The following is a 13,675-nucleotide window of genomic DNA, read 5'->3' as shown; positions in this document are numbered from 1 at the left end:
TGAATCTAACCAACATCTTAAATCTGTTACTTCACATTCCTGCCCTCAGAACAATGGAATCAAGTGAAATTCAGGCGGTTCATTTTCAAATACCTTTAAAATACGACCGTTAGTATGCAGATCAACTCGAGGCTAATCTTCCATCTGTTGCTAAATTCTGCCGATCAGCTGTGGCCTCTGGACTTCGATATAAGCGACAGCTTACTACATCATGGCACACAAAGCTCCAGTAATGCCAAGCGGGCAGAAGCGCCGATCCCAAATACAGTTGATAAGCTACAGACCTTCAACAAACTAGTGCCACTTATGTCAAGACCCTCCACATACTCGACGCTCGGCAATCTCACTGAAATTGAACATGGTGACATAAATCCTATACACGTCACATTCCAAGCACAACAAGTTTCGGAGCGAACCATACGCTTACAAAATAATGCCAGAATATCAATCCTTGCGGAAGCAAACTGGGACTGGCTGGCCAGAGCCTTAAATACGAAACGGATGGACTAGAATTTTGGAACCCCTCGAGAATAAGCGAGTCATAATTGCCTCCTGGAACATGAGGGGATTTAGTCACCTCTTCAACACAAAACGCTGCCAATCTGAACAATATGACATTCTTTGTTTCCAGGGGAACTGGCTCATCGCTGCTCCAATATCTGAGGGATTTGATCTTCTCCTGAATCCGGCATCCAAAAGCAAAAAAGGAAGACCATCATCTGGCCTTTTAACCTTAGTCGGAAGAAATTCAGGAGCAACAACTCTGAATGCATCCAATCCAAATCAGAACATTCAATTAACAATCCTTAATTGGCCATGTGACAAATCGGAAAGCAAGGAAGTGCTAATTTAAGTAAACATATATTGGAACCCTGTAAATTGGAAAAACCAATGCTTCACCACTATGGTGATGAGCGAAATAGATGATGTTAAATTAAAAACAGCGACCCAATGATAATAATCTGTGGAGACTTTAACCTAACCTGTATAAACATTGAAAAAGCAGGTGCATTGCAAATCAAGGCGAATCGCTTGTCATCAGAGAGAAAATCGAGGGCAGAAGTTTGGATGAATGAACTATATAATTGGCGACATTCCACCAGTGCCTACCTGGAGCAATGGTCAAGTAAGCTCAACGCTTGATTACTTCTTTACCAAAGAGAATTTATTGATCCGAATTGACAAATTAGAAGTGATCAAAATGATGTTGTCAAATTGTCAGTGCTTTGGGGTCAACGCGACCCGAAAACCAAATAGTCACATATCACAGAGATTATCTCAGGCAGACATCGGCTGTGTATTAAGCGCTCATAGCCAATTTGTGTGAACGATGCACAAATTCACCAAACATAGGCCAGATAGGATCCAACTATCTGCCGTTCCTTCAAGCATTTCACTAAACTATAAAGTCCAGCTTCAAACCCCAACACATCTTCAATGAAGCAATTCAGGCAAAGAAGTGTGAATTAAGAAAATACATCAAAGCACTATACTTAACAGAGATCCCTGAAAAGAGAACGGTCATCAACAAACGATGCCAAAGATCTAGAAACTGGCTCAAATTACACAAAAGCATCTTGGTCCAAAAGGATGCAGAACAAATGCTTGAGATCGCAAGGAAAGACTCCAGAAACTTATGGGCACTGATAAATGATAGCACCACAGCCCAAAAAGCGCGTATTATAAATGCGGTTGCCGAAGAAATGTGGATATCGTTTTTTAGCTCCTTATATGGAGATGCATCTTGCGAAAAGGCACTAACCATCCCCTCACAGTCAGTGGATGCCTGGGATCTATGCTTGTCCAAAACAGAAATAATTGATCTTGCCAAAAAAGCTAGTGCCTCGAGAGCCCCTGGGCCTGATGGCCTCACGAATCTCATGCTCAAACAGGCACCTGAAGAATGGGTATCCTTCTGCATCAAACTAGTTACCGTAATTGGAACAGCAGGAAAACTCCCCGATTTGTGGAGAACATCGGTGGTCATTCCCATCTTCAAGAAGGGATCTCGGGCGGACCCCCACAAACTACTGCCCAATAGCCCTCTGTGATGTTTTGGGCAAGATCTATGCTGCATTTCTGTTATCACAGCTAAAGCGCTGGGAACAAGACTGGTCAATTCGACGCTGCACAATGCTGATTTGTAAAGGGAGTTGGATGTGCCCTAAATCTGTTCCTATTAAATATTCTGAAAGCTAGGGCTCTGCATATAGGTCAAAAAACATACATTGCTTTGGTGACTTTGCCAAATCGTTTGATAGCGTGGACCGAAATCTACTCTGGTCAAAATTAGCACAATGGAATTGCCCCCATAATATATTGGCTCCTATCATGGCCCTTTAAACAGACACCTCTATCCAGGTAAAACTGAATACTGAGGTCTTCCTGTCCAAGGTCATAAAACCAAAAAAAGGCCTCAAACAAGGATGCCCTTTGGCTTCAGAACTTTTCAATCTGTTCATATCGGACATTAAATGCACTGTACATGACCAAACGTCTTTTGCTCCGAAGATAAATGGTCAAACAGTAGGGCGAATGTTATACGCTGAGGACTTCCGCTGTAGGCCAATTTTAGTCTGGTCCAGTAAGATGAAGTTAAATTTATTACATACTTATATGCAACGAAATGGCCTCCAAATCAATTACAGTCCTGGAAAGCATAACGGGCACAAGATAAAACTTGAAATGTATCTGGCATCTTGCAAATGCACATCTGTTCCAATCATGGAATGCAAGATATCTAGGAATTGATACAAACTCAAGCCTTATGGATGCCCTGAAATCCAAAGTAAACCTGTTGACCACACAGGGTCGGTTAATCCACCGCAAATATGTCAAATTCTCTTTGGTGCCACTATTGAATTTATACAAGCAGAAAGTGTACCCCATACTAACATATGGTGCAGAAACCTCACTATGCTTACCATGGAAGCTCTGGGTGACATTAGAGGGCACCTTCTGGAAGATGATTTTGCATCTGCCCCAATGCATTCCACTGCAACTAATAAGACACGAGCTAGGTCTGCCGTCATTATACGCCACTGTAGAATGGAAATCGTGGCACTCTATTGCAAGATATTGTTAGAAGGCTCTACAATTCAATTTGACATCCCCAAAACCAGGTAGTAACACAGATTGGGTCCTAGAACAATGGATCAAGCGATGCTCGGGCCTGCTCCTAGATGCTGGAATTTCTAACTCGCTTTTTAATGACTAACCCTGAAGCTGCCAAAAAATAAAAATCTGGTCATGTGACTGGATTATGACTCAACATGAAACATCCTATACTTGTCCATAGCTACATAAACTAAAGCACTAAATAAAACCCCAAGTTATCTGATCACATTTCTGAGCCCGACGCACTAGAACTTGTTCATGAGATTCAGATTTAACTTATTTCCCACCAAAGAAGTGCTGATTTCTTGAAATCTAATACAAGCTGATAATGCATCATGCCGACTGTGCAATTGACCGAATGAAACACTTAAACATGTAACCCTATTATGCCCTCACATGAGAGACCTAAAAACAAGCTATTTGGGTACATTCATGAAAAACTTGGACGCTGACCATTGGTGGCGCGAACTATGCGATGGAACATCCATCGCCTAATCTTCGCTTTAACAAAAATGTTGCAGGAAATCTTTGAAACGTCAGCATGGGCACAAAAACTTAACACAGCTACAAAAAAATTAAAATTAATTTGTGAAAAATAGCACAGTGACATTGGGAGGTTGAGAGGAAACGTGACTCACGTATCAACTGACAACCTCCCTTCTCTGACTCATTCATTCTTAATGTATACATCTTTTTCTTTCTTTACATTTCTTTACTGTGTTTCCATTAGTGTGTGTGTGTGTTTGTGTGTGTGTGATTGGTTCGGTTGGGTACATTCTGATGTATTTTTACTGCTTTATTCTTGTTTGTTGTGTGGCAACGGTTTGCAACTAACTATAAGCTGAAATAAATAAAAGGGGGATGGGTATGTTAGGTGATGTTTTTTTTTAACCACTTCATCCCATATATGCTCTACTACCCCCGTGATCACACGAAGGGGTGTATTAGGAGGTCGATCTTGTCTCGGCCATAGAAAATCCATAAGTCATTGTCCTCCCAACACCTTCTCCATCGTTTCCCTATAGCCCCCATAGACCAGCCTTTTTGGGACTGTTATTTGCACAGCCTGATACTATTTAATAAAATTCAGGAGACCTAACGTGCCCTGTTCAGTTAGTCATTAATATGCGTTGGGATACTCTTGGATATCACTCTTTGCAGCTTCCTCAAAAATGCCACTGGAACCAGTATAGGTAGTGCCTGGAAAAAAAATACAAAGGCCTGGGGAGAGTAACCATTTTTACTGAGTTGATCCTGCCTAACCAGGAGATGGTAAGGGGGCCCCATTTGAATAATTTTGTTTCAATACCCTTTAACCGGGAAAGATAGTTAGCTGCGTATAACCCATTTATTGTGGGGGGGTTATAGTCACTCCCAGCAACTTTATCCCTTCGTACGCCCATCCCAACTGCGTGCTTAACTTCAAAGATTTTACCTCTGCCACCGATAGGGACAGGTTCAGGACCTCCGATTTAGCATAATTTATTTTTAGGCTTTGCCAAACTGCATAAATTCCTGTATGGCTGCTTGCAAGGTTTTGAGAGTCAGCCGCGATAAGGAGCATATCGGCATATGCCTTGATTTTATGCGAAAGGCCCCCAAAACAGATTCCCCTTATATCCTGTGTCTGTCTAACCTTTGCGAGTGGTGGTTCTAAATGGAGTGCGTACTATAAGGGAGACAAGGGACACCTCTGTTTACTACTGCGTTGCAGTGAGATGGGAGAGATAGTTGCCCATTCACCATTAATCTCGCCATAGGGTGTTTGTAATTGGCTTTGATTTTGTCTATACATTTTAGACCGAGCCCCATCTTTCTCAATGTAAGGAAAAGAAAAGACACTTCACCCGGTCTCAGGCCTTTTCCGCATCAAATGAGACAAGGACTGCTAGAATTGCCTTTTTTTCTGTTTTCTCTAGTATGTGACATACCCCCTCCAGATGTTATTGTGCATCTGCCAATGTTTTATAAATCCTGTTTGATCTGAATTTTGTTTCTTGCGCCTGACTTTCCAAAAGCGTAAGCCTTGGAAGGGAGATATTTTCCAAATATTCCCATTGAACGTGCGGGTCGGGTCAGTCTGATTGATGAAGGTCCGAATAAAATAAATTAAATTGAGTAATGATATGATCGGTTTCTGTAGTTATATCACCATTGGGAAGCCTAATCTGCTGTATAATTAGCAAGGCTACCCGCTGACAAAGCTGATTAGCTAGAAGACGATATGCTTTATTGGCTTTTAGATAATATTTTTGTTTCAAGTAAAGCAGGGATTTTTCTGCTTTTTTGTGTGAAAAAGATTAAGCCTCCCAGTGGCGGCCCTGTACGCCTTTTTGTAACTTTGGGCACGTATTAGTTTCCGTTTGTGACCTTACTTGTCGGCCTCTGCCCCCGACTACCCCCCCCCCCCCCCCCAACTCCCCAGTTCTATTACCAGTCCGTCCTGCTTCTGTTTGATGGCCTCTTCTGCTATAAGGAGACCTCTCATTGTAGCCTTGAAGGCATCCCAGATTACCTGTATCGCTGTGTCCCCCTTTTCATTAATATTAAAGAAATCTCTAATCTGTTCGACAATATTCCCCCTCATAACTTGATCTTGCAGTAATTCTAAGGGGAATTTCCATGTCCATAACCGAGGCTTTTCTTTCGGAACCATCATCTCCATCATCTCCATGATAATTTACGCATGGTCTGATATTGTTATAGTTTGTTTTATTCTTCCCAAGAGCGAGGCCCAGACATAGTCCATGCGTGAGAGTGAACGATGCACGTGTGAGTAATATGTGAAACCCCTGTCCGTCCCCCCATGGGCAGCCCAGTCCTTGTGGATCTTAAAGCGTACTACTTTGATTAAGGTTCCCCTCCTAATGGCTATAAGCACCCTAGCATGCAATATTAATGGATATTGTTGCAGACACAGTTTACCTCTATCCGCCTTACGTATATGGGTCTCTTGAAGCGCCACCAAGAGCAGTTGGTGATGCCCCAATATTCATTCTACCTGCCTTCGTTTCTTTGGGGGTATTGAGCCCCCTAACATTCAATGTTAAATATCTGAATTACATGAACCTGTGTCTGTCCTCCATGAGGCCGCTTTGTAAGAACATCTGTCTATCTACCGTCACATTTACATAGTACTACTGCACCCCAGATTACCCCCCCCCCCCCAGAACTCCCGTTTCCCTGCCTCCCCAACTTGCCCCAAATGCTTCCACAGAAAGTTCCCTGGTGTGAGACACAGAACCTAGTGTTACCCGGGGCACAAATCCCCGGCTGTGAGTGGTCTGCTACGCAAGGGGTGAGTGCGGGGTAGAGTACCACCCCCATCTGTTTCCTGAACAGATGAAGTCCAAGATGTCACTCTCCCTGTCCATTCCTTTGTGAATCTTCGCTAGCTGGTTTAGCCCCTGTGTACAATAGAAGCCCTTAAATACGCCCTCATTTTGTCGCTTTCGAGGTTGGCCCTCTAAGTCTGGTTCTCCAATCGTCTCTCTGTGCATCTTTACATTTCCTCTGTCGTCATTCGATTTTTAGACCATTCCCCAGATGCAAGATATTTGGTACGTCCTTCCGTTTCAACCGTAGCTATTGCCGATGAACCTATTGCAGCCTCTGCCTCTGTTTGGAGCAGCGCCATACCAGCTTCTCGAGATGTTATTCAGTGCTGCCTGCCTTCCAATGTAAAAAGGAGGCCAAATGGAAACGGCCATTTATACCTAATTTCACGTGCCTGAAGGGTCCTTACCACCGTCTGCATTTCTCTGCGTTTCTGGAGGGTCATCAATGATAAATCCTGGTGAAGTTGGATTTCCACTCACTTATGTTATTCGGTGCAGGCAATCGCACTGCTCTTAAAATCTGCTCCTTCTGTGAGTATGAGGAGCAAGCACGTACCTGGGGCGAGCACCGCATTCCAGCCTCTACGGACCTGTCCCGTGGACCCTATCAAGTGGAACAGTACTAGTTTCTTCTCCTGAGGTCTGCAAAGATGTGAATTACTGCCCCTTTGAGTTCTATGTTGGTCACCGATTCCTGGAGATTCTTGAGGCGAATCTCCAACTCTTTATATTGAATCTCGGTTGTTGTGTGTAGCACTGGCTAGTTCTTCTATTGCAATGTCTGATTGTTTACTGTCCTCAACCAGGCCCTGGATTGCCCTTTCATTTGCATCCACTCTGTCCCCAGCACAGAACTTTCTTTACCAAATTCAGCCAGTGGGAGTTTTATTTTCGAGGCGAATGATGTAAATTGAATTTGAAAAGAAGCTGCAAATTTGTCTTGGAAATCCTGAAAGCTCTTGACAAAGTCTTCTCTTGATACTGCCATATGTGGGCCCGCAGTGGGTTAGCGCACAAGGGGTATTTTGTTCCGAGTGTACGTATCTCTGGCTTCTTTACAAGGAATCTCTGCAGTGGATTGAGCAATTTAGGATTTACTAGTTCTTGCCCCAGGGCGTCTGGCCTGCTTCTTACTCCCACCTGAGTCCCAGTCTGCTCAGTGAGCACTTAATGTAGTTTCCTGCATATAAAGCCTACTTCCCTCAGGCCAATCCCCCTGTCAGCTGGGCCCACAAGCTATCGCTAGAAACTTTGGTAGGGGGTTTCTCAATCTGCTTGTGCCTCTTGCCAGACACGGCACTTACTGCTTATCCTCTGCCGAGTGCAATAAACCTCTCGTGTAACGCGGGACCCTCCCTCATAGTCCCTCGCCGGTAGTCTAAGCAAGTGCCACTCCAGCTGCTTACTGGTTTTATAGGTGATTTCTGCCAAAGGGAGAGATTCTGCTCCGACACCAGGGCCACACCCAGTGGCATTCATTACCCAGCTTCACTACCGAGCAGTGTGTGCCACACCCAGTGCACGAGGCGCGGTCCTCACCAGGTCAAAAAACAACTGTCGCACTTAAGTTGCCTCTGCGGGACCGCCAGGGGTCCCTCCAGCTTCCCTAGAGTGTGAATCGGCTCAGAGGCCTTCCCAGCTCTGCCTTTTTCAAGCTGGACACGGCGAGCCCGCACCCATGACCTCAGTGTGGCGGGAATCTTGGATTCCTCCTTTATTTTTGATCGCTACTGCTGGGGGATTCTTTCAAAGATTGGAAATGAGACGAGGCATCTGCAGAGGAGTTTGTATTCCTTAGAAGAACAAGTTATGTTCTGTATCTGTAACACTGGTTTGGATGAATACAAATTATCTCTGTCACCCTGGAAATGGTCCTATGTGGTGGGGCCCTCCTGTCACTGCGGATATAGTTGGTTCCACCCAGTGCCATGCTAGTGGGATTCAAGTGCCCAAGATCCCACCCTGTAGGGTGGACATTTCAAATGTAAGGAATCCGTAGAGGGGGACATCATAGCCATCAGAACCAACGTTGGGTGTATTCTTACTTGTATGTTGCTCTCTAGTATTGCAAAAGAGGCTAAACCTTTTTTTAAATTCTGCTTTATTTCAGGGAAAGTCGCATGTCACATTTCCTTCTACCCAGCAGCAGACCTTGTCTCCTCTAAGCCGGGAAGGACTTCTGGACTCCATTTTTGTTCTGTTTGAGGAATGTAGTCAGCCCTCACTGATGAAAATAAAGCATGTGGCCAACTTCGTAAAAAAGAGTAAGTAAAGGGTTGTTTCTTGTGCAGGCACACCTTCACCACAGAACGCATCAGAGTTGCATGCGATCTGCAATGTTATTTTTGTATGGGTTCTGTAACAACTCAACAGTACACTGTTTTACAATGACTTATCCTTTTCTTATCAACTGGCAGTTCGGCTGTTCACCCTTTCATTAAAGAAAATAAGATTGTTGGGGGTAAAACATGTACAGCCTGTTATATCTCCCACACTCAGTTTGACCGTACTCTCAGTCGAACAATTCCCAACCTAAATGCAGGCATTTCAACAAAAACACCACATAACTCATTCACATGCTGAAGCTTCTTTGGATAATGTAAAAAGCAGAAAACACTCACACTCAAAAGCACACATCCGTAAGAACGTCATTTTAATTCCCACGCCACCCCAATTGTATTTAAAAAATGTATTCTTGATAATGTTTTTATACATTTGACGAATTACCAGTTAAAGAAAAATAATCGAAAGTAATACACAATACGTTTGAAATTGAGACTTAATTTTGTATTAGAATTTATATGAATAAATAATTTAATTTTTAAAATGCTTTATTTAAAATTTAGAGAATTCTGTTTTTACTTTTTAAGGGCCTGATTCACAGAAGCATTTTATAATGGCGCAATCCCCTTGGGAAATGCTCTGTGAATCAGGCCCTAAATGACTTGCTTTTTAATAACCTTCTTTTCAATATCCTTCAAGTATTCCCCACTGATTCCAGAATTGAATAATTGACCTTTTTGTGCTCCGTTCCTAGCATGCCTTAAATATGGGTCAAACGGTGGCAAGTGTTGCCAATTTGACCAAAAGAAACTTAACAGGTTATTAAGATAACATTCAAAGTTTTAAATCTCCACAAAAGCATGCAGTTTTTAATATAAGACACTCCTGTTTGTACTGTTCCTGACATCCACTCCTTAATTGTAGTTACTTTGTGATGTAAAATCTGGCGGTGATTAGCTTTTGTCAGATACTGTCACCAGCAGTCCTTTTGCATCTCCATTCTATTAAAAATTAATGGCACTGGTAGGTTCAGATACTGAATTTGTAATATTTGTTTCTGAATCGGAAAATAACCCTGCACGACCACTGCCACGCATTCTGACAGTTGATTAAGAGGAAGACCTGGCCAGTAATAATCATTGGCAGTAGGTCTGGCTTTTATATACTCAAGATTGTTTACAAATGTACATCTTTATACACCACCTTTTCCTCTATGCACTGTCATTTCTATAGTAGTGCCTCCCTTGTACCTTTGGCAGTCTGGTTTATGTGGGGCGGGGGCGGAGGGGCAGTAGACATGCTTGTGGGGATATGGATGGAAGGTGGTGTTGCTCGGTGGTGGTTTAATGGTGGGGGTGTACTTCCAAGGGGGTCAATGGGAAGGATTGGAGGGTGCATGTGTGTTGTAATGCAGGGGTGTGGTCAGAAAATGGTGCAAAGTCTGTTTTGAAGATGGGGATGTGGGGGAGTGGGTGAGGTGTCTGGGGGGTTTGTTTATTGGTTGGTTGGTTGGTTGGTTGGTTGGTGTGAGAAGATGTTCCTCTCGGACAGTTCATGGCCTGTGAGGGAATGGCTTTGTCTGTGGGGGAAGAAGGGTGTGGGGTTTAGGTTGGTACATGAGACATACAGTGCTAAATGCTTTGTAATTATTGCTGGTTGTGCATGAGCTAATTATGGCTAATTCTTTCTAATGAACGTTATTGATAATATTGCATAATGGCATACAATGTTGCTTAGCCTCTGTCAAATAATTAATCATTATAGCAATTCCCATAGTTACTTATCACTGGTGCCATCTCTGCATGATGGCCAAGATTGTTAATGCCCTGCCTGCTGATGTTGCTGATCTCGTCTTTGATAGCTAATATTGCTAATTCTACTTGATGGCCTTATCTGCATTCACAAGCGTGGGTCCTGTGCCTAAAGACCCAAGCTACTCCTCACTGATGGCGCCCAATGAGGCTGAAACATATCTCGGGATGCTTGTGGTCTCGTGCAGAATGAATGTGACCTAACAGTTCGAGCTAGACTTCTCCTTTCAGGGTGGTACCGAGCCTGATTTGCATATTCTTGTCTCTGGAGGATAGCTCAGGGCAACGTGCTCGCCTTGGAAACAAGACAACACGGAGCAACACAGGTTCGATCCCCGGGTCCGCGCTTAGAAACCTCTCTGTGTTAAGTGCATTATACATAACCTATCATATCATAAGGTCTTTCCACTTTCTGCAATGGCTTGGCATGTGAAGAACGAGGGTCTGGAGGGTTGCCCAGAGCAAATTCCAGAGGTTTAAGATTCATACTACTAGTCCTGCAAATAACATATTAGAAATCAAAACTAGCTCAAAAGATTTAGCTCTGTTCTATTATTTTATGGGGTGTTGCTATGAAGTAACTTTTGACATTTGCATGACTCCTTGAGTTTAAGGCTCTGCTACTAACTGTGCCTAAATATATCGGACCTTGTGTTCCATGGAGCATCCTTCTCATAATGAGTAAAGAGGTGCCACCTCTTCTTGATAGTTTGACTAGGCTTTGGTTAAGTAACTCTGGTAAGAATGTTTCTCTTTTAGAGTACCCATTTTTCATGCTCTATATATTAAACGTGTGCTGAGATGCACTTTTTTTATTGCCACAGGTTCCTGTCGGTTGAATATGATGATGCCCTGGGGGTTGTTTACCTGCTTACATAAACTTGTTAGTTGGCTTGATGAATACTTGAAAAGTGTTGAAACATGCAGACTGGTTTTGTGTGGACATTAGCACTGCATCAATGTAATGTCCTGTCCCAATCCTAATTTATTTGTGACATCAATATTACTCTCCTGTTTTTTTGCTACACCCCTCTGAGTCAAACTTGTAGAGTGAGCGTGAAGAATGGTCATGCAGGAGATTGGCAACAAAGGCCCAGCAAGGGCCCCCACCCCAATTCGCCCTGTGCGCTTCATGAACGGTAAAGGGAGAAAAACATCAAATCAACAGTAATTTTGCATGTGATGCTCCGGCCACCTCTTGAGGTATTAAGGGTTTTCAATAAAGCATGTTGAACAAATAAGTTATGTCCTCTTTTACAAAGAGGAAAGAATTACTTGCACAGCGATATTGTAGGTTTAAAATATTTAAACTAATAAAAGAGAAAATACAAAAGATCGTAAGCCATATACACCGCTTTACAGATAAGTGGTGTGCCAGTCACTTTTAACCCCCCCCCCACCCACCCCCCCTGGAAAAAGGCAAATTCCCCCAATAAAATAAAACTGGTAGTTCAACCACACATAAAGCAAACCATGTCCATCTACCTATTATTTTGAAACCTCAGCTTTCCAATAACTATTTTTAAAACACAACATACACTAACCCATCATCCAGGTAAAGAAGCATTTGATCCCTCCTTGTGATGCCATTGCGGTGTCAAGGTTTATTCAACATCGTCAGTAAACCCTATGATTTTTGGAATATCAGTGAACCCGAAGGCCCTTTAAGACGAGGTAACAGTATCTGAGACTGGTGGGGATGCAGATCTTACTCCTACATCAATAATTGGGTTGAGTCAGGAAGTTGGCCGATCTTACACTGTTTTATTAACAATTATCTAAAACGGGGGTACAATAGGCATCAACGGACGCCACACAAGCAATCACAACGATTTATGTGAAAAAACACACATTTATAGTAAAAACTTGTCATTACTGACATGGTCCTAAGTGGCAAAATAAGAAACCTACTAGGGGATGTGATAGGCTTACGGGGAACATCTAAGTATACTTTGTGGGATATGGGATCGTGATTGGGTCTCTAAGGTCAGGTGGACAGCTTTGCCCACCCCTAGTGCAAGTCCTCTTCCGCGTCATGAAAATGCACAACGTTCAGTTGGCTCTCAAACTATAGGGCTCTCTGCTACGTGGCCCACTACAATTATTGTACCGTTCTGAAATATTCCACTCGCTAGCAGCAGGTGCTGGAGGGTTGGCTTGGTCATGCCTCCCCACCCAGTTAGCCCATCATCCCTCCTGCTGTCTGACAATTAGTGCTTTGAACTCAGCCTTGCAAAGTATCACTGTGCCTGGGTATAGAAGGGAGCGTGAGCATGGCCTTATCTTCTGGTCTTGATGTAGCTCTCCCAAAGTCAATTCTCATCTTGGCCATGTGACAGGAGACTGCATTTTAAGCTCCTTCGTTGTATTTAATAACTATTAAATGAATAAAACATGGCACCTATAGTGTTTTTCTATTACCCCTCAACAGGAGCACATCTTGTGTTCATTGTATCTTCTGGAATAGAGAACCAGTTTCTTGGCTGCCTCAACACTTGATACTGGGCCAAACGAGCCTTCTCGAGTCTTCCTTCGCCGTCAGCTGTTTTATTCAACTGCGCCATACTTTCAGCCCTTCTTTTTCATGGGATCCCAGTTTGTTAAAATGCATCATGGAATATATATATACTTTGTTAAAAGGATGTTATGGTTGCAAGTAAAATAGAAAAAACCCTGAAATTCGCCAGTTATGGTAAGCTAAGCAACCATAACTTGCGCCACCACCGTGCACTGCTAAGACTAACACCCAGGACATCAAAGATGACATCACAAATATCATTGATGACATCACTGATGACATCACATCAATCCCCTTCTTTTTTGTTCACTGCCATATCTAGGGCAGGTGGGTTTATTTACTGACAGTCAGAAACTTAACTTTCAAAAGGTGTTATATTTATAGATATTGCTATTCTCACATGTTTTACACTACTTTCCTTAGAATTTAATCGCGTCTTATGATTTACATGTATAGGGGAAGAAGCAGGCCTGAAACACAGCAATCATTTTTGTGTGTGAATACAATCCTGTAGATTATACACAGTTGCTAATGATACTGCCTCTTGTTTGCTTACTTTACTCTCCGTATATAAGCCCCATATTTGTATGCATTGTGATCTATTTTAT

The 13,675-nt window shown here is 42.9% G+C and overlaps 1 protein-coding gene across 16 annotated transcripts in view; it reads left to right on the top strand.

Annotated features, from left to right (window-relative positions):
• Positions 1–13,675, top strand: part of CIT (citron rho-interacting serine/threonine kinase) — a 2,264,529-nt gene that overhangs the window by 79,911 nt on the left and 2,170,943 nt on the right. For all 16 annotated transcript variants that reach the window (XM_069619729.1, XM_069619715.1, XM_069619714.1 and 13 more), the window contains one exon: positions 8,566–8,719. In XM_069619729.1, coding sequence (XP_069475830.1) covers positions 8,566–8,719 — 154 coding nt within the window. The remainder of the gene's footprint in view (positions 1–8,565; positions 8,720–13,675) is intronic.

Source organism: Ambystoma mexicanum, chromosome 10 (assembly GCF_040938575.1).
Source record: "Ambystoma mexicanum isolate Mex_15411 chromosome 10, UKY_AmexF1_1, whole genome shotgun sequence".
Lineage (NCBI taxonomy): Eukaryota > Metazoa > Chordata > Amphibia > Caudata > Ambystomatidae > Ambystoma > Ambystoma mexicanum.
The sequence above is the reverse complement of the archived record's forward strand: the minus strand, read 5'-3'. Positions and strand labels throughout refer to the sequence as shown.